At 40.1% G+C, this 20,281-nt stretch overlaps 1 protein-coding gene across 2 annotated transcripts in view; it reads right to left on the reverse strand.

Moving 5' to 3' along the window:
• Positions 1–20,281, reverse strand: part of ADAMTSL3 (ADAMTS like 3) — a 176,366-nt gene that overhangs the window by 28,063 nt on the left and 128,022 nt on the right. For both annotated transcript variants that reach the window (XR_015914404.1, XM_010213962.2), the window contains exons 13-19: positions 19,348–19,495; positions 18,024–18,108; positions 11,268–11,554; positions 4,637–4,766; positions 3,395–3,587; positions 2,619–2,798; positions 1,572–1,722 (exon numbers count right to left, since the gene is read on the reverse strand). Coding sequence is in view for 1 of the 2 variants with exons in the window: in XM_010213962.2 (XP_010212264.2) it covers positions 1,572–1,722; positions 2,619–2,798; positions 3,395–3,587; positions 4,637–4,766; positions 11,268–11,554; positions 18,024–18,108; positions 19,348–19,495 (1,174 nt within the window). In the remaining variant the exon portion in view is untranslated. The remainder of the gene's footprint in view (positions 1–1,571; positions 1,723–2,618; positions 2,799–3,394; positions 3,588–4,636; positions 4,767–11,267; positions 11,555–18,023; positions 18,109–19,347; positions 19,496–20,281) is intronic.

Genomic DNA, 20,281 nt, shown 5'->3' on the forward strand with positions numbered 1-20,281 from the left:
CACCCTGAGCCGAACGGGCACCACAGGCCATGTGCTCGAGGAGCCTCTTTCTGCAAAACCCAAGCTGCAGCAGAGGGCACCTCCATACTTCAGGCCTTGTCCTACCTGCTGCGGGGCACATGGGGAATCACCAGGCACGGAATGAGCACAGGACCAATCCTGGTGCGTACAGTGGAGGTGCTGGGGGGTGAGAAGAGCTTCCCCCATGCCGGCTCTGGGCCTGCCAGGGACAGGAGAGCTCCCTGGGCCACCCCGTGCCCTCCTTTGCTGGCGCTGGGGCAGGAGCTGACACTGTTACTTTAATATCAGTCTGTGCTAAGCAATTTGCAAACCCGTTTTGCTGCCATTCTACTATCCACAATTAATTAAATTCAGATAGATATGCAGCTCAAAATATTTTATTAAACCTTATGCCAAGGACATTCCTGAAAGTCCACAGGGCTTTATTTAAGTGGAGTTTTGAACCTCAGGATTTTGGCATGTTAATCTGAAACACAGTCCAGGAAAAGAAGTTTCATATTATGTATGAATCAGTAATTATTCTATTTTTTATTTTGTTTTGTGAATAACCTTTTCGGTAAAGCTTGAAAATGTATAAAACAACTATTTCTTTATAGCACTATGAATTGGGTCAAAACGTGTCTATCTGTAAGATCAGAAACAGGCCATTCATGAAGGCTGTTGGTTCCCCTCTCCTCCAGGCCTACAAACTGATGCTCTCCTTTTTAACTCTCTTTTCCCTCCCCCCTCAGTCTCCAAACTTACACTCTCCTTTCTAAAGGATGGAGAGTATGGGTTCAGAGCCTGCATTTAGAATGGCCTCTATATATTACTATCCCCAAGCACAAGAAATTTAACATCTATCAGTAAAATATTTCACAGGGTGTTCTGCATGTGCAATGAGAGCAAGTGATATTAGTATCATAACTATGTTGTGCCCAAATTATACCATTCCTATAGAGGGTCTTTTCTAAATATATTCTTATGTAGGGAGTAATAAGACTGGATTTTTTTAAAGCAGGATTTTTTTTAAAGGCTGTCTGTTCCCATACTGTCATAACTTCCTGCAAAGCTTATGAGACTGGGATCCTCATTTGTGTAAGGAAAGATAGAAATTATACCGTAAGTTATCACTGGCACAGAGTTTCAGGTTTTGAATTCCACCAGGCTAAGCAAAATGTCCAGTGCAATATGAATGTAAAGTGAAAAGACAAGCCAGAGCTCGAGTGTTATCTTTTCTAATGTCCTTTTTAATTTATACTCAATTTAGGCATTTTTTGCAGTTGGGAGAGTGTAAAGTATAAAGTCAAAACCAGACCAAATGTAGGTAAGTATGAAGGTGAAGGCATCATTAAAGTATTCAGAACCTACCTTTTTAGACCATAAAATTTATTTTCAACTGAAAAAAAAAATCTTATTGCTGGTCTAGCAATTACACGCTCAATTTATCCAAGCTAAGAAAAGCTGTGAAAGTGCAGGGAGATGAGTTGAATAAACAGTCCATATATAGATTTTCTTCTTTACATGCTCAACCCAAATCAGTAGGAAACTACATAAAGTAACATACTTACTGTTGCAGGCACTCATCTGACAGGACCTTACAAGCAGTGGAGACAGACCGCTACACATTGATCCATTTAATGTGACGTATTGGCCCTTTGCTGTTAGGTTTTGGCAGACAACTTTCCTTCGCTGGATTCCAACACCGCAGCTTACCGAGCACTGTGGAAAGAAGGATGCAGTCAAACCAAACCTACCATCCCACCCCACACATGCTAATTTTACACTGGTATTTGTGTGTGCATGTGCGTGTGAGAGAGAGTGTGTACGGACACAACTAACAAGCTCTATTTCATATGAATCCTGGTGCTATCCAGACATTAAAGCCTCTTCACTTTTCCAGGCAATCTGACTAAGTCAGCTAAGTTTTTCCAGCAAACAGCTCAGGAACAATTAAAATAACATGTATTTCTGTGTGTCCCACTGTGGGTAGAAGACAGGAATGAGACCTAGTCTTCTAAGAGAAGCAATTCAGAATGTTCTAAACAGTCTGTGTCACATCTTTTCACCCACTCTCCTTATTCATATTGCACAGACCTTTAAGGGTAATTTCTAAATAGCTTGTTCTAGATCATTTTGGACAGAAGTGGTGGTAAGCTTTGATTAAACGGGAAAGGAGGAGTACAGCAGTATAGTGCAAAGAACTGCTTTTCACTATCCCACTATGAAATAATTAATAGCCAAACATGTCTGGCAGAAGGTGTATTTCTAACAGCATCACGTTCTTTCCTTTGGCAATTTAAACACAGCTGAAGAAGGGTGATGTGATTAGTATGGTTGTAGGCAGGTAGCTGTATTTATAATCTAAGCAGGACACAGGGACAGAGCTCCTGAAAAGATTTGCTTTCCTGGACAGCTAACTTTCCGAGCACTCCTTTCCGTTCCATTAACTGCACTGGATGAATATGCACGGTTTAATCCAGCTACATGCTTTGTGAAACGTTCAGGCACCCTATGAACTTGTTACTTCTATCATCTCCTATTCACCTAAGGAGAAATCTTTGGTGTTCATGTTGCATTTGAAGCTTTTGGTTCACACTTGTTAACAGGCTGCTCACCTTGGACCATTCTCCTACAACTAATTGAGGAGGACAATCAACTTTTGCACAGGGTTTACTATCGGGCAATTTAGGCTCCTGGCAGATCTCATCAGGGTGTTTCAGAAAACTTCCGTCTGTCAGCAGCTGCTTACAATACACTTTGCGGCTCTGAATCCCTCTTCCACAGGTACGTGAACACTAAGGAGAAGAAAAGGACATAGCAGTTGCACTCACATGGATATCTGTGCTCATCCATGACACTGTGACGCGCAAACATTATAAGACTCTCAGTAATTACTGAAAAATGACATCTAGCCTCACTTAAAAAACAAGCAGCACACAGAAAATTCTGCTAAAAATGTTGACTAAGATGTTAGATGAGTGGAGAATCTAACTGCTAAGGTAGAAGTCATACTACCTACGTGCTATATATTAGGAGAAATCTTTAAGAGAAACAGGCATCTTACACACAGATCCGACTATATTGGGCATCAGTTAGTAAACCATCAGGGAGCTTAGGAAACCTCTGTTCTTGCAAATAAATAAATAAATAAATAAATAAATAAAGGAGATGATGATGCCTGGAGCAACTGAGATCCAGCCTCCTGAAACCTCAAATAGGACCTGGCATCTCATTCAAAGCATACTCATTGGCACAGCAGTGAAAAGTACTATTTTTAATTCTGGATTAATTTGCTCTAATGAAATCAGTCAAAACACTCAAACGCTAATGTTCAGAAGCTCTATTCAATGTTACTCCAACTACAGAACTCTGGGTACTTGGCCAGTCATACCTGTTGCCATTCCTCAACATGCCAAACAGGGGGACAATCTATCTGGTTACAGGCCTGTAACGAGTGAGGCTTCTTGTCTTTGCAGTCTTCAGGAGCAACAGCAGGTCCTCCTGGCTGCTGGCAGGACACGTCCCGGGTCTGGATCCCAACGCCGCACGTAGCCGAGCACCGTCTCCACGGGCCGCTCTGCCACCTGTACCAACAACGCAACCGAGACCTGCAGTTAGCAACACGGAATGGGAAGGAACAGGCGCTCGGATCCAGGCAGAATAGAGCAAAAAATAACTGAAGGCATGTTTATTGAAAACTTTGGCTGGAAAACAAAATTATAAACCAGAACTATAAACCTATGTGTAATGAAGAAATGAGTAACTTGTTTACAATAAAGCAATTAAGAATCTTTGCAAGCAAACTTGATTCCAGAATTTATTTTCAGAATACACCTCCTTAATAATAACAGGAATAAAAAAGCTTCCTCTTGGCAACCTGCTAACATTTACATTTATATGTGTAAATATGACCTTTCTTATATTTACAGAACTTTCTTTAAATGTATATACATTTTCTATAAAACATCCTGTTCCTGTTAACTTTTCTTTCCTACACTTTGGAAGAGGAGGTTTCTGCAGACGCACCATGGAAACAATATGCTAAGGATCAGCGCTGTCAGAGATCAAAAGTGGGTAAATAAGGCAACATATGTCAAAATTCCACATATGTGACCAAATTAGCTAGGTTTTCTTGGATTTGCACTGTTTTTGTTCTTTTCCCAGTATCTCTGAGCAAACAAAGAAATCAATCAGCTCCTTAGAAAGCATGAAATTAAAATAACTTCTAATTTAAAGTATGATTTCATGGCAATTTTTCATTCTGTGAGGATAGAAAGGAAACATTGCTCATTTTTTCTGAAAGTCTAAAAACTTTCCTTGTTCCACCCACAGGAGTACACGCTGCTTTCCCACTTCTAGCAAATTTCTCAACAGAAGAGATTTATTTCAGAAAACGTTGCCTATTTTATTAGTGAGATGCGAAGCGTGGAAAAGCAGTGAACAAGGCTAAAAAAAAAAAAAAAAAAAAAAAAAAAACCACCAACCTAATAACCTTGTTAAATACAGAAGCAGTGAAATTTCATCCCCCAGCAGGACCACAGTCCTGCAACGTGACCCTTTGCTAGGAAGCCCGTGTTTATGTAAGGCCCGTGGACCATTCCTGTCCCCAACGCGCTCCGCTGGCGCAGCGTACCTCGGGGGACAAGGGCTCACGTTGCAAGCACGAGCCATCGGCGGCGGCCTCTTGGAACGGTCGCACAGAGTCTCATTGACAGCTTGTTTTGTCTCCACGTGTAGGCACATGGCAATGGCTTCTTGTGTTCCTGAATTAAAAAGGAAAATGTTCATTAGATACTGAAGATGGAAGAGATTTCTCCTATGTAAAATATAGTGAAAAACCCTCTAAACGCTGCATTAGATGGCAGGCTTAAAATTGACCTCTCAAGGTAGAAAAGAATATTGCAGATAACGTGTATGTTGCAAGCTCAGAAGATACTTGCGGATTAAATTTAACATCTTGTGCATCTAGAAAGCTTTGTTTGACACTCTACCTCTAGGCTGAAAAACTTTAGAAAATAAGCTTCCAAGAGCTGTCATCTCTTTCTCCCTCCACAATCAGATACTAGATCCCCCTGGTTTTGTAATGCTCTCAAGCCAGCTAATGTTTTTATTGCCAAAAGGAGGGTATAAATGATTCCTATTCACTGGCCTGGACTCTAAGGAGCTAAAGATCTGCAAAAAAATGCAATAAACATTACATAAAACTTGCAAAACTATAGTCTGCAAAATATCCTCTCAACATCCCCACTGCTTCTGCTCTAATCTGCCTGCTGCTACAAGAAGGGTCCTTGGCACTATTCCTTACTGCCTTTCAGACTGCAGCGGGCTCAGCGAAATAATCTGCACTAAAAATTTCATCTCCAAGTTAACGGTTTGTGTTTAGTGACTTCTGGGCACAGAAAATTTCTACTTCCAGCTACAGTGACAAGTCACAGTAGTGCATTCTCCCTCCCCCGCAGGGTTCCCAACCACTACTGTTGCTTTGAATTTATCATTCACTATTCTCGCTCACACAGAACAACCTGGGCAGCATCAGGTCGTTCAAAGTCAATACCTGATTCTACCACTTTTCCATCGATCTCAGTCTGCTGCAATATTAAACATGAACAGAGTTATTCTTTTCATAAACCAGAATTATTCTATCCATAACCAACTCTGCTGCAGGCCAGCATCTTTAGCCAGCCAAGATCACACTCTTTCCTTGTGACACTTGAACTAATCTTACCATTTCAGACGTTTTAACATAGCAAGCAGATATATAAGAGCAGTGACCTGTGCAATAATGTAGATTCCAGTCCCTTTCAGGCTCTCCCGTACACCTCTTGATCCCTTCTGGGACTCATTTTCAGTTCAAAAAGACCTTGTTATATAAATGTTTTGACTACATCTACAAAGCAATGAACTTTTATGGAACAGGGGACCAGATCTTGGATATGACTGACCACCTACTCATTGCTATTATGTCAAAGTATTGAAAAGTAAAGGGAAAATACATATTAATAAAATATATTTGACTAGCAGGACTGTGAAGAAACCTTCATCAGCAAACACCACGAGGCTACAACTTAAACATGAAAATGTCCAACAAGACAAACTACTAGACAATCATGTTTTCTAGAACTCTACATTTCACTCCCTCAGCAGGAATCCAACCCCTCATCCGCTCCCTCCTTAGGCCCGTGTTGAGCAGGAGCAGCCGCCCAGTCCCCTTCCATAGGGACCGCCAGGCTGACGGCTCACGGGATAGAAAGCAGGTTTGGAGCCTGGGTTCTGGCAGAGCATGGGCCCGGAGTGACGTTACCAGAGAAGCATTCAGGGACACTTCAAGCACCCATGCAATCTCCACAGCCTGTGCTACACCCCTTCAATCTACTGCCTTTATTGCATTCATGGGGAACGTCACAGTCAAAAACGATGCAGTTCTGGAATGCACTGAGTAATAACCTGTGAAACATCTTATCCAAGGGAGGAAAATGAAATGAGACTTCTTTCAGGCCTTCTAAATCAGCAATGATCCCAAGGGAACTTTATATCCCAGTGCAGAAAAAGTAAATTGGTCAGCAGACAAACAAAAGACACATTACGCCACTTAAGGCTCATTAAACCATTTCTGTCTTGACCTGGCTTGGATTGTGTTACCACAAGAAAATGGTAATGTGCACAAACAGCAGCAATTCCTCCCAATATATACCTTATTTAAAGAAAAAAAAATGCTGCAAGTACAAAACAGATATTGCAGAGATGTTAAAAATGCCACCCTGTTCCTTCTTGTTCCTTGTTTTCAGTTTGGGACTCTGCTTCGTAAGTAACCCTCCTTAAATTGATGCAGCACTCTTTTGAACTCTGCTGTGAAAATGCTTCAAAAATTAAATCAGATTTCTCACCCCCAACTATAATTTCAGCTTGGTTGGGAACTTCCATCACAACAATTTTTTTATTCTATATAGATTGGAAAATGGAAAAATCTATTATTCAAACAAGCAAAGTTTTATATGTATAACTTTCCTGGCTTATAATATAAACATAGTAGATAATTTAACTAAAACATTATGTATGCAGTAGGGAACATTAAGTATTTTTACAGTAATCTGATGCACTATTGTAGTAATTATCCTACTATTCAGTGAAATAGAATATTTCTATTTTAACCCAGCATTCAAACCACATACATTTACATTCTTTTACAAGTTTTTTTTGTGCAATGAAATATACAGTGCACGAAGCTGTGCTAAAAGATCTGAACGTTTGGAAAAAACCCAAAATTTTTGGTCCTGCCTTTTTTAGAGTTAAAATAAAATGAGGATAAAACTGCTGCGTAAGTGGCAAGAAGGTGGATCTCTTCAGCCAACTTTATACCTGGAAGAGGAAGAACCCCCATTTCTTCCATCAAATAACCTCAGCTTGAGGCTTACTTAAAAATAAGCACTATCAACACAAAATAACCCCGGAGAAGCTCCAAGTGCTTGAATCTCCCTGTAAATCTACTGAGACTGGCAAAATTATTTTATGGCTGTCTTGTAAAGAGTAAACAGCCGCTGTAGTTAGTGAAACTACTTATAGAAATGACCCGTTACCAAATTATCTCCAACTCTATTGCTAAAGCTCTCAGCTCTTCTCGCAATACTCAGTGTTTTTCTTAAAAACTCTTAAAATATGACTGGCATCCTGTGATGTTCTAGGAATCTCTGGTTTCCTATAAATAAGAGAGTAAACCTTTAGTCATTATGGTCCAGACAAAAGGCTGAAAATACAATTTCACTGCACTTGAAGTGTTTCCACAGCACAAAGCATAAAAAGAAAGAAGAGAACTAGATACATATTTATCTTTTAATCTCATTGTTTTTAAGCCAATATAATGACTTGGGGAGAACGATTCATAATTTTTGAAGCTTTTGAAATAGAAATAATAAGAATTACATGGAATTACAAGAATTTGTCCTTACAGTTAAAGGTATTTTTAGAACGGACATCTCCATTATTTTTAAATGGAGAACATTTAGCCCGTAAAAATAGCATTCACTAGTTAATTGACTGACAACACCAAAGAAATATTACAGATTGAAAAAAAAAAAAAAAAAAACTTTTCAGCAGTCATACTCTTTATTTTGATAACTACTACTACTTCTCACTGATAATCCACGTGAATTAACATTATGCTACTGTTGAGGACTTCTTCATGAGGATCAATTTTTCAGACTGAAAAAAATGTTATATGTATATAGTTTAGGTATGTGTGTGTGTGTATATTTATACATATATATTTTTATACATTTTTATATGTATATATATATACACACACATCTTTTCCTGGGAAAAATCAAGGCAAAGCCTGAGCTCTCTAGGCAATTTTTACTTGGATAGTGCTAGTTGTCTTTGCTGCCAGGGCACAGGGCTGGCTCATTTTCAGCTCGGGATTTCTTCAGGTACTGAAGACAAAACACACAGAGCTCTAACCTTCTGGGTGGCAACGGTTTCCTGTGGATCTTAACCGTAACGTCCGTCTCATGACAAATCCATAGGGAGAGCTTTAATTTGCGCTCCTGAAAAGAGCAACAGGGGATGATGGCTGGGCACAGCACAGTCCTGCAGTCCTCACGGCACCCAATGTGCAGCAGCGAGAGCACCCAGAGTGGCTGCAGAAAGCGCCCAGGAGGCCCATGGGGTCCTTGCCATGAGGCCAGCAGGGCCTCATGAACAGACTGAGCTGCTGTTGGAGGCCGAGCTCAGCCTGCTCCATGTCGGTAATTCCCTGAGCTCAGAAAAGATGTTACCATCCACATTTTTACCTCTGCTCAGGAGATGGACCAGGGGAGGGTGCAAATTAAATGTCTGGTCTGCATGTGGATTTAAAGAAGTGGTAGAAAGCAGTGAAACAGAGATTCAGTCCTTGCTCAAGCAGTGCCATAAAGGCTGCAGCTGGCTTCGCCGACGCCGGCTTTTCCCTCATTCGGGGACAGGCAAGTGCTAAGAAACGGGGAGGGAGGTTCCAAGGATTCCGAAATCCACAGGAATTTGTTTTAATAGCCACAGCTAGATAACATACATACTATAGGCAAGGTAGCTAATATAATTTACATTACACCGGGATATTCCAAACTCAGACAACCTTTATTTCTTGTAACTAAAAGGTTCATCTAACTGAAATGAGAGTTGGACATAAAACTTAGCAGAAAGGGATCAGATCGTTTGAGCTACACAATGGAAAAATAGTAGACACAGTGAGATCATTAGTTAGCGCACTGCAATAAGCTGGAAACAGAAAAGATGTCTGGTTCCCTTAAAACTATTTATCGACAGGTAACTTGGGGTGTGTTTGAAAGCATCTGCCAAGGCAGTAAGAAGCTCAGAACTGACAGAAGAAAAAAAATCACTGTTACCCAACTAGCATGACAGCACAGGGACTGCTGAAGCTGCTAACTGATAAAGTGTCCACAGAACTGCCCGCGCTTCCCAGGAGCAGCGCGCGGCAGAGCGTCCAGGCACGGGGCTGGGGATAACGCTCACGTCTCAAGAACAAAAAAAGCCATTTCACTTGCAAGCTTCTTTAAAGGGCTCATTTCTACCCCAACTCCAAAAAAAGGGATTTTCTTAAGCACTTACAGGAAAATTCTGGATCTAGTAAACTCACAATTTCATAAAGGGCTAAAAGTCAACAACAGAATTGCCACTCAGCTCTCTTCAAAACAAAATCAAGGCAGACTTAGGATCTTGTTCTTCAGTCATTTTAAGGTTGCTTGATGATGGCAAATGAAGTTCTCTTCAGAACAGCCTCCTTAAGTTACCTTTAGTTTTTGAGCACTTTTTTTTAATGTGAATTAGCCCAGAATTCTGTCATTTCCTCCAAATTAAAAAATATAAATAAATAGATTTTGAACTCCTTTGAAAAAAAGATATCGGCTAGAAGCAATAATAATGTGGATTTGAGGTGGCAATGAAGTGATTGCACATTACAAAAATCAGCTGATATGAAAAATGGGAACTAAAAATGTAGAGGTAATGAAAGCCTTGTTTCTGCTTTAGAATAAATTTGTTATTTAAAAAAAAATCGCTTAAATGCAAAAATAGAGACAATCTGCCGCAGCAGTTGTCACAGCTGCCAAGTCACATTCTTATATATTCATACACTTTGAGCTATAGCCTCTTCCACCTTGGCATCTCTGACACCCACTGAAGGTAGTGGGGGAATGGGATCCACCACCTTTTGTGGTCAGAGGTGCTGCTGTTCTTATGGATTCATCCCATCAGGAAAGAGCAGCATTAAATGACAAAGGAGGCTTTTACCAGTCACTTACCAGCCTGCTGACAGTGTTCTGGGCCTTCCCTCCCAACTTCCATCTTCCAGTTTTGAAGTGGTGAACACCACAAAGGAGGCCACTTTCTATGAGCTCTAGACTGTTCCAACTGTTGCTGCTCTCCCCTTTCCTACATTTTATATTTCTTCTGTGGGTACAACTGTCTTCACTTCCCATTGATGTCATCATTCCTGCCATATATAGGTGTGTTCACAATTCCACTGCTTCCACTTAACACTTCATAACTCACTTCTGCGTTCAGTCCCTAAGTACAGTACGAAGTAGCAACACTAGAAACCTTGTCTAGTAACATGTACTTAGGGCGACAGAGAGATTCGATTACATCCAAGGAGGAATGTGCCTAACTACTTGCAGACAGATGTATGGCACGGAGTTCCTATGGAGGGATGTACTGTAGCAAACCCTAAACAAACTCCTGTTTGATCTTCACGCCAGTGAGACTGAAATCAAGCCTCTCTAATTACAACTTTGCTTCCCTACTATATGGCAGAAAAATTAAGCATTTTTGGAAGATAAGGAGAAGAGAATATGAGAATTTTAACTTGAAACTATACACTTCCAGTTCCCAGGGCAAGAAAAAACATTTAACCATGCCTATCACCAATGCATTAAACATGCTGGTACCACCAACTGACTAGCAGCCAAGCTAACACTTTGCAACATTCATTAGCACCAAAACGATGCCGACAAAATCAAGACAGAAGCAAACTGCAAAATCAACTTTTAAAACCTAATTTAACCAAGTGAAGTTCAGTTTTTTAATACAAGATTCAAGAAACCGTACCACATTAAAATACACTAGTGATATTTTAGAAACAGGTTAATAGTTGAGACTGCATTTTTCCTACATAACAGCGCAGCTAATTCAGGGTAGCATTAATATAAGACCTAACAACCTCGAACAATGCCAAATTCTGCAACTCATGATAAAAACAAAATAAATAAAAGTACCTCCAAGACATGTAGCTGAGCATGGAGTAAAGCCAATATATTCCCAGTCATAAATCAAACTGCCATCTTCAGCATGGGAAATCTCTGGTGTGTAGGGGATAGGATCACTGTCACAGGGTCCCTGGTGACATCCTCGTTCTGTTGGTGGCTTCTCATCTTCGCATTCGTCCTCTGGCAGTTCCACCTCAGTCTGAGTAAAAGCGAGAAGAATTCGGCACTTCACATCCCGCACCTGGATGCCACTGCCACACGTGGCACTGCATGGAGACCAGGGCTCAGGAATAAACCTGCAAGTAACCACAGTGCAGGGAACACATTTGCAGTTAATCCCACATACTTGTGTCCGCACATGCACCTTTAAAATGTAGCTCACAGGAATAAGGGTATACATCATGTGCAAAGCAAATAGTTATAAAAAAGTGTAACTGTTTAAGTCTCTCACTTGTCTCCCATCTAATACCATCCCTCAAAATTCAATAAATACAACAGAAAAAATGGAGGAAAAGAGGATAAAGAAGTGAAAGTTAAAAAGAAGAAAAATCACGGGGAATAGGGAAAGCTGTATCCTTTTGCAGGGAAAAAGGACATCATCTAAAGGTTTCCCCAAACTCTTTACACTACTTTAAGTAGTGTAAAAAGAAAAAAAAAAAAGGAGAAATTCCATGAATGCGTACATACATATACACAAATATATGTGATTCAGTGGCTCCCCAAATATGCAGAGCTAGGCATATAATAAAAGTGTATTTGCATTCTGCTTAAATTTCTGAGAAGGGATGTCACTGTACATCATAGCACTAGTGAACTAAAAGAAGGCACTTTTCAAATACAGCTATCTCCACTGCCCAACACTTCAGGGTGCTATTCAAATTTAATCTTGTAAAAAGCCCCTCCTCTTCAATAAAGAGGTCTAACCTGTTCAGTCTATAACCATCATCTTCATTAGAAAGCCTCTATACTTCTGATGAACCATTAAAAAAAATCTAAAAACTTACTAAAGAAAAGGGTTTTTTAGTCTATAATATTCTCTTACTTCAACAGTCACATTAATATCTGGTAACAATGACATTAAAGCCAAGTTGCTGGACTCCATTAACAAAGTCATCTTGGGTGGCTTTAGGGTACAATTTATATGAAATCATATCTAGAGCTTTACAGGACTTTTTCCTCAAAAGGTTGCAGTGGCTTCTCTTTATTATATGTTCAAATGAAGCTGATGATCGAAAACCAGATGGAAGAAATATGAGAATTTATATGACCAATGTTAAAAATGTTTCTAGAAGGAAAAATCCAAACCATGATCCAAAGATTCTCACCCACGCTACCCTTGGGGCAGCCATCCAACACATCTTGTGGAAGAGAGAAGAAGAGCTACTCTTCACACCTCGAATAAAAACCACACGGTCGCTGACCACTCTCTTCAAAGAGCTCTTGATAAAATACCTTTACATCTCTATTAAAAAGATAAGTGATGATGTCAAAGTCCTCAACAGAGCTTCAGCCTTTTAGTCACACAGCTCCTAGTGCTGACAGAGCTCAGTGAGGGACTCAGCACCCCAATGCCCCCTGAAACCAAGGAAAACTAAGAGCATTCCTCCTTCCACAAGTCTGACAGTCTTGGAAGTACATGGCCAGGGTGATTTTTATTGCCAGAATGGTGGATGACTGTGTCCTACAGTTAAAAAAGCAGCATAAAATCCATATTGATGCCATTTAAGGGCCAATCCAGTCCAAGGACATGGCAGATAGGTCAATGTCCAGATGTTTTTGGTAACAAATTCCAACTGAACATCTGTGGGAAAAGCCACTACAAGGGAAGGCTTTCTCTTACCTCAGACTTAAAAATCAGCTTAACCCTGATTCATCAGATCTTACAATCTTTCCAAAGACGGTGATGCAAACCACTGAGGGTCACCATGTCAGAATGGTCCTGATCCAACAGAACAATTAAGCACATGCCTAACTTTAACAATATTAGCAGGCCCTTTGAAGTCAGCAGGACTATAACATGCTCAGAGTTAAACTTGTACTCAAGTGCTTTATTGGATCAAGTCCATTGCAGGCAAGCATAAAAATATTCTGATTTCTCTCTCCAGGATGGATCCATTTCTAGAGGAAAAAAGAAGAGTATAAATCTATTTGTAGTCACAAACCTAGTTTGAAAAATAAAACTAATGGATATCTATAGTTAAAAAGAGTTGCTCAGTGTTCAAACCACACCTAACACTTTATAGTCTGAAAGAAAATAACTCTTTTGTTGTAAAGGCATGACAGCAACATACCAGAAATTAGTATTATTTCTGTATACTGCTGGTTGAATGCATTAAAGCATTCCAAAAATAATGTATGATGCGTTCCTTTGAAACCCTGTATAACTCTTTGAAAGGAAAGTTTGAACCACAGCAATTCTTTCATTCAGCAAACAGTTGATTTATAAAGAAACTTAGAAAATTCTAAGCATTTTTTCTTTGACTTATAGCAAAGCTATATTGTAATTGAGGTTTTCCTGTTGAATATTAGTGTCTGGGATTTTATAGTGAAGTGCAAGTATAAAAAAAATTTTTTTTTTTTTTAATTCTACCTTGTCATTTGCTAAAAAGTCATGCGGTCACCTAACCATCAAAATCCTAAATTGTAGAACTTTTTAGGGGAAGACCTTTTTAATGCCACACTTAAAGTACCTTTAACAGAGGCCCATGGAAGCTGATGATGACAGCATGGAACTGGTTGAACAGTATCAGAGCTCTAGAGCTTAAAACACCAAGTTCCATCTAAATTTCGAGTTTTAGTTTAACATATCCACTATCAAAAATCTGTAACAGAAATCATTAAAGTAAATTATCCTTCAACCTCAGAAGTGATTTATTTTTGTGTGACGCTCACCACACATGCAGCAATACTTTGGACTCAATACTTCTGTGAAGCAAATGGAAAATTTCTGAAAATTTTCTAAGTCTAAGAGTTTCAATTAAGTTTCTGGATGAAACTTTTTTTTTTTTTAATGGTTGGTCTTACTAGTGCAACATAGAGATCAAATGCTACTAAGATTTGCACAGGTATAAGCGATACACACCCTGCAATCCCAGTGGAGACTCTCTCCCCCCACGTGGTGCACTCAGTCCAGCAGTGCGTTCACTTGGCCGGTGTGGGATGACCTGGACAACACAGCAGTGATCTAAACTGGGACAGAGCAGCCCGGCCCAACCTAATCAAATCCCGGCCGAAAACACAGCCCAGTGCAGCCTCTTCCAGCACTCTAACGACTTGGAAAATATGGTGTCTCGTACTATTTTGTTTTCCTCCTTACAGTCCTTGCTTTGAGTACAGGCAGGAAATGCCTAAATCCTGAAAAAGGGCTGCTCCGGTGATACTTGCGGTCCCACCCTGCAGCTCCAAGGAGCCTGGATGAAGTTTGCAGAGGCCTCGGAAGCGGCGGCTCCCCGGAGCAGCACAGGCAGGCCCGGCGCCCCGCTCGTCCCTGACCGCCGCTCTCCCGGCTCGGAGCAGGGCTGCGCGTCACCCGCGCCGAGCACAACGTGCTGCTCTACGTGACCGTCCCGCTTTCAGGGACGAGGAAGGGAAAAAGGTTTAATTCTGACCCACCAATTGCACAGTGAGAAAGTTGCTGGAACAGTGACTCAGCAACGAGCAGGAACCTCTGTGATACCACGTTTCACTTTTAGTTGGTAATTATTTTTTAGCTCAGGTTGCTGGAAAAATATGCTTCTGAAAACATTTTAATTTTGTCCTAAATCATGAGAAAGAAAGTCAAGGAGGTGTCTATTTCTTTAGCTTGTGATTAAAAAGAAAGATGCAAAATCTTGCTGAAGCTTCTCTGCGAATCCCAGTGTAACTAAGAAGGCTCAAGGGAGGAACGTTTAAAATAATGATTGGTATCAACTGTCATCACATTCCACAACTAAAAACTGAAAAGGTCAGACCTACATTTTTCTTGGCCTCACTTTAAGGGCAGTCATTTTTTATTTTGCTAATAATAAAAAGAAAAGAAGTCTTTTGAACGATCACCCTCTGTATAAATTCAGGACACCAGCCGTGGTAGACCACAGCAGCAGGAGTATTTATCTTCCACAGGCTAGTTTGGCATAGTCACCATTTGTGGGTTCTAAAATGCAGCTGCATTTGTTCTTTTATTTATTGTCAACTAAAGCATCACACAAAAGCACAGAAAGTTAATTGTAATAAAATGATGGACTAAAAACTGAGACTCTGTGTTGTGGTTTTAGTTTGGCTGACAAGAGAATAACTAAAAATGATGGTATTCCACTGAGGATACCATAACAACCCAGCTATGAGCTACATACCCCTAGCTATGACTTACCACTTGTGCCACGTGCAAGTAACTCTCTGCATTGTGCAAATTACAAGAAACAAAGTTAAACATATCCAAAGCAGAGGAAAATGTTGTTCCAGTTTATCTGGGGAGAAGTAACAATCTATTGTTACTTTCTTTATATCCTAAACTCCGATCTCAAAATCTTACTCCTACTGGAAAAAAAAAAGGACCAGATATGGGCATGAGATTTAAAGCATCATGTGAGAAATGGCTCTGTTTGCAAAGCACTCTGCATGTGTCCAGCAAGGAGCCTGAGAAAAGGAACGAAAGTGGAATTGCCCAGCTCTGCTGGAAAACATGGTCTCAAATAACCAGCTTCAATGGCTGGGGCTTCTTTAAGCCACCCACTATAGGATGGTGAGACATACATAGGGTTGACTCAAGCTGTAGGTCAGGCATCAGTCTTCCTTATTCATTATTCTCATCAAGGTAATCTTAGCTCAGCTTATAAATTTTGATTTCTTCTTACCTGCCAGCTCCCTCAGAAGAATAAGGTGAGATCAGGCAGTGCCAGAAGACAGCAGCAGCAGCAAAAACAAATTAATAGGGAATCCAGCTGGAGCATTGACATTTGGTCCTAGGAGCACAGAGCACCCAGACTAGGAGAACCCGAGCAGCATAGTAAAGAGGAAGATGGCAGAGAAGAGTCAGCAGCAATAAGGGCTGGAGAAACCCTTTAGAGTTGGGTGAAGCTGCCTCTGAAAGGTGTGAAGGAAAGACTCTTGGGACAGAGTTAGGATCATGAATGAGGAACACCTAGGTCTCCAGATTAAGAGTAAGAATATCCAAGTCAATAGGAAGAAATCCATGAAATTGCAGAGCTGCACTGAGGAGACAAGCACATGGCTGCATTCACCCTGAGCTTTCAGTGGACACTGGTCATTTCAAGGAAGGCACAAATAACTGTGTTATTTGTGAGCAAAATACAGATGTGAGGCCATTACCAAGCCAGTGGCTCAATTCTATTATGGTCAGTCTCCTAAAATCAGCCGGCTGTGTCCCTGTCAGTCTTTCTTTGCTTATTCTACCAAAAACCTAAAAGAATCCTAAAAAACTAGATATTACACTAGCTCATAGTCTCCACAACGTATCACATACCAGTGTGTTTGATTTTGTAATGCCAAAGATTTTCTTTATAGCTTTGTGCTGAATCCTCTGTAGGGATGATCTCATGCGGCCTCATTCTGATATGCCGACATTCAACAGGAGTGTTTGATTGCATCACTGCCTTTGACAATCATACTTTATTTTTATGTCTTTTTACATCTTTGCTACTACACCCTGCCTGAATTTCAGGGACACAAATTTGGAGAGTGAAATGAGCACTCACAGTAGACTGACACTTGACCTTAGATGCTAAAACAGTGAAAATTTTAAAGAACGGACACCATTAACTGCAAGAAACACCTGCTTGGCAAGTGGATTCTCCTGTGAGTCAGTGCAGGTGTAGAGATTTTATTACTCATGACCACACCTGTTGGTAGGCATGTGCCAAAAACAGGAATAGCTAGCTGGAGGAAGAAAAATAAGAACTAATGGGGCATAGTCTGCACTCTGAGCTGTATAAATCCAAAGTGACTTCACTAAGCTCATCTGAATTATTTCAAATTGACATTGCTACAAATTAGTGCAGATCCTGGCTAAGCACAACAGAGTACAGGTCAAAAACCATTACAAAACCCTTACAGTAAGTTACTACTTTCTAGAAAACTGTGTCCTATATTTTGAGTATAGTATAGTATACACTTAAGTGCATGAAGTGTACAGAAGAGGCACAAGCACTTGTGCAGGTGCCCTAGCACATAAGAGATAGGAGTAAGTTCAGTCAAATTTATGTTATGCTTTCATATCCAGGACTGGAGTGTTTTAAGGCTTATCCCATCAGCTTTTAAGGTGACTCACAACATTCAAATCTCATACACATGGAAAATATCCCAACCTATCCCTGCAGATTTAACTAAATTCAGACATCAGCAGGTTTTTCTCACTTTATTTATGCAGTAATCCTGGTAGCCTTTCTAAGTACCTCTTTAAGACAATAACTATATTCTTGAGGCAAAGATCTCAATGAATGGGTAATGACTGGGATAAAACTGAACCTGTTCAATTTACTTCAGCTGAAATGCTTCCACATGCATTAATTAAGGCTTAATTGGGGTAAATAAGATCCCTTTGCAGTGCTTGAATGATGTAAGGACACTATTAATAGAGGAGTTCTGTGTCTTCCAGAACAGGAGCTCCAAAAGCAAAGTTGTTGAGATGTAAAATTAGGAACAGCTCACAACAAAACTCATCTCCAAGGAGGGCCAAATGTCAAAGCAAACTGCATAGCAGCACTCCTTCCAGATGATCTGCAAAATATGCTGGCAATGTGTCTTCACTGTAAAAGACAACAGACTTACGTTGGCTCTTCAGAGACTGTTCTGGTCTCTTCCATTTCTTGTGCCTGTTTAAACCATGGCAACTTTGCTTCCACAGGACTTTTTTCTGGTAAGAGGGGAAAAAAAAAAAAAAAAAAAAGCATAAGTAATTCCTTCAAAGAAATACATAGATGTTTGCATTACTCACATTAGAACTTCATTCTTTACACTGCTCTTTGACCTATTGATTGTGAGTAAAGTTGCACTGGATAGTAAAACATTTCTTAGGAAATCTCCTCATGATGCTGCAGTTCAATCCTGAGACTACTTTTTCATGAGGGTACCAGCAATCCAATTACCATTCCCATTTAATCTTTGACCTCTCTCTTGCACCTTCCCCAAATGCAGCCAGTTTGTATTAGACTACATTGCATGTCTTGGTGTAAGCACTAGGCTTCTTTTATTTGTCTCTACACCCGCTATTTGTATCATGACCTTTCTTGGGGCACTGTAAGCCAGCTGAGCATCTGTGCCTCCAATCCAAAGTAAAACCCCAGAAGGCCCTTAAAATGTCTACTGCATGGTTTAAATAACAGCAGAGCATTTAACCCTGAACAGTTTTGTATTTGAAGAACTCTCTAAAAACATCCCAAAAAACATATGAACTTGTCTAGAGATACTTTTCACTTTTTCTATGTAGGTCTTACGGAGAGTTGTGAACGTCCGAAATACATCCTTTCAAACAAAAACTGAGAGAAAGAGTAGAACCAACCCAAATTTTTCTCAGCACAGAAATGAACAAGGTACAAGAATGGAATAAGACATACTCCTTTTCTACTTCATCTTTTTTTTCTTTCACTTTTCCATCTGAACATTTACATTTTACTAACACTTTTGAGGAGTGCTTGTCAATTTATATCATTAAGTATTAGAGATTTTTTGAGCGTACAAACATGGAGAAAAGACAGGGAGCCTAGTTATGCAATAGCTCAACGAACTGATGGAGTCCACTCAGAGTCTTGACACATTTAGTGAGATGCAAAAGCAAACAAGATGCCAGGTGACAACACACACATTATTGAACAGTTCCTTCTCCCCACCTTGAATTCATTACTTTTGGTTTTCCTACAGTTGTATAGGTTTGGTTAGCACGTTCACCACATGGCGTTATAGCCATGTTATCAGCAAAGACTATCAGCAGAACACTCTCCCTAGCACCAATAATTAAGACGCTAGTTCTTGCCGAGACTGGAATAAGTCGTAGTAAATTCCAGCTTCTGACATTTCTGAAAAAGGTTACCAGGGACTTTTAATTCTGTTAACAAAAAAGTAAAACAATAACAGACCCAGACTAAATTCTAATTACCTCTTGGCTTGTAACATGGTACTGGCACAATGCACTCTTCTTTTATGTGTAGTTTCAGTTGTGGATTGCAGCCACCTACATGCTGTCCTCGGTGGTCAATACACAGCACCACGCGGTAACGTAAGCCCCGGCCACAGGTCACCGTGCACTACAGGAGACAGCACAACCTTCTCTGATCCTTTTATATTATATTTACAAATATTTCTAAATAGTAAGTTAGAAGCATTGATGATTTATGCTCACTGAAGTCTTTCCACTGACTTAAGCAGGCTTTGGCGCAAGCCCCTAAGTACAACTTTAATTACTCTATCAGGTATCAGATAAACATGAATTGAATATAACTCTGCATTGCTACATGAATAGAAAAAAAGACCAGTGCTGGAAAAAATGTCTAAATTTTGGGAAATAAAGTGATTCTGCGAGTTCAATAAAACTTATCTGATTGGCTCCACTCTCAAACTAAGGTGGTTATCTGCTGAAAATATGCTCTCTCACAGCTTTTGGTCATTTTCAGTTTAAGCTGGGTCAGACGTGCCATAAGAGCAGTTCCTTCAGTGTATGTCAGTGATCTCATTTGGATGAACTAAGGAATTATAGAAGTGTTGAGCTATCTGACTAGATCAGATAACCGCAGCCAAGATAAATTGGCTCTGTATTCTTGTTACTGTAATGAAAGGTAAGAAGAATGCTGGAAAATCACCCTTGCAAATATGTCAGCCCCTAGACAGCCATGCCTTTAGCTATTATATGAAGTGAAAGATTACATTTATCAAAAAGTGAGAGACAAACAACCTGATTGCAAAGGGACCTGACCTCTGATTCTAATTTTTCCTCTCCGTATAACAGCAATTCAACAGGCATACATACCTCTGTATGCACTCTTCTCTACACAGATCACTTTTTTTTTTTTTTTTTTTCTGATTACCAGGCCAAA

Source organism: Tinamus guttatus, unplaced genomic scaffold (genome assembly GCF_059628265.1).
Source record: "Tinamus guttatus ecotype Peru unplaced genomic scaffold, ASM5962826v1 Tinamus_guttatus_pri_ptg000004l, whole genome shotgun sequence".
NCBI lineage: Eukaryota > Metazoa > Chordata > Aves > Tinamiformes > Tinamidae > Tinamus > Tinamus guttatus.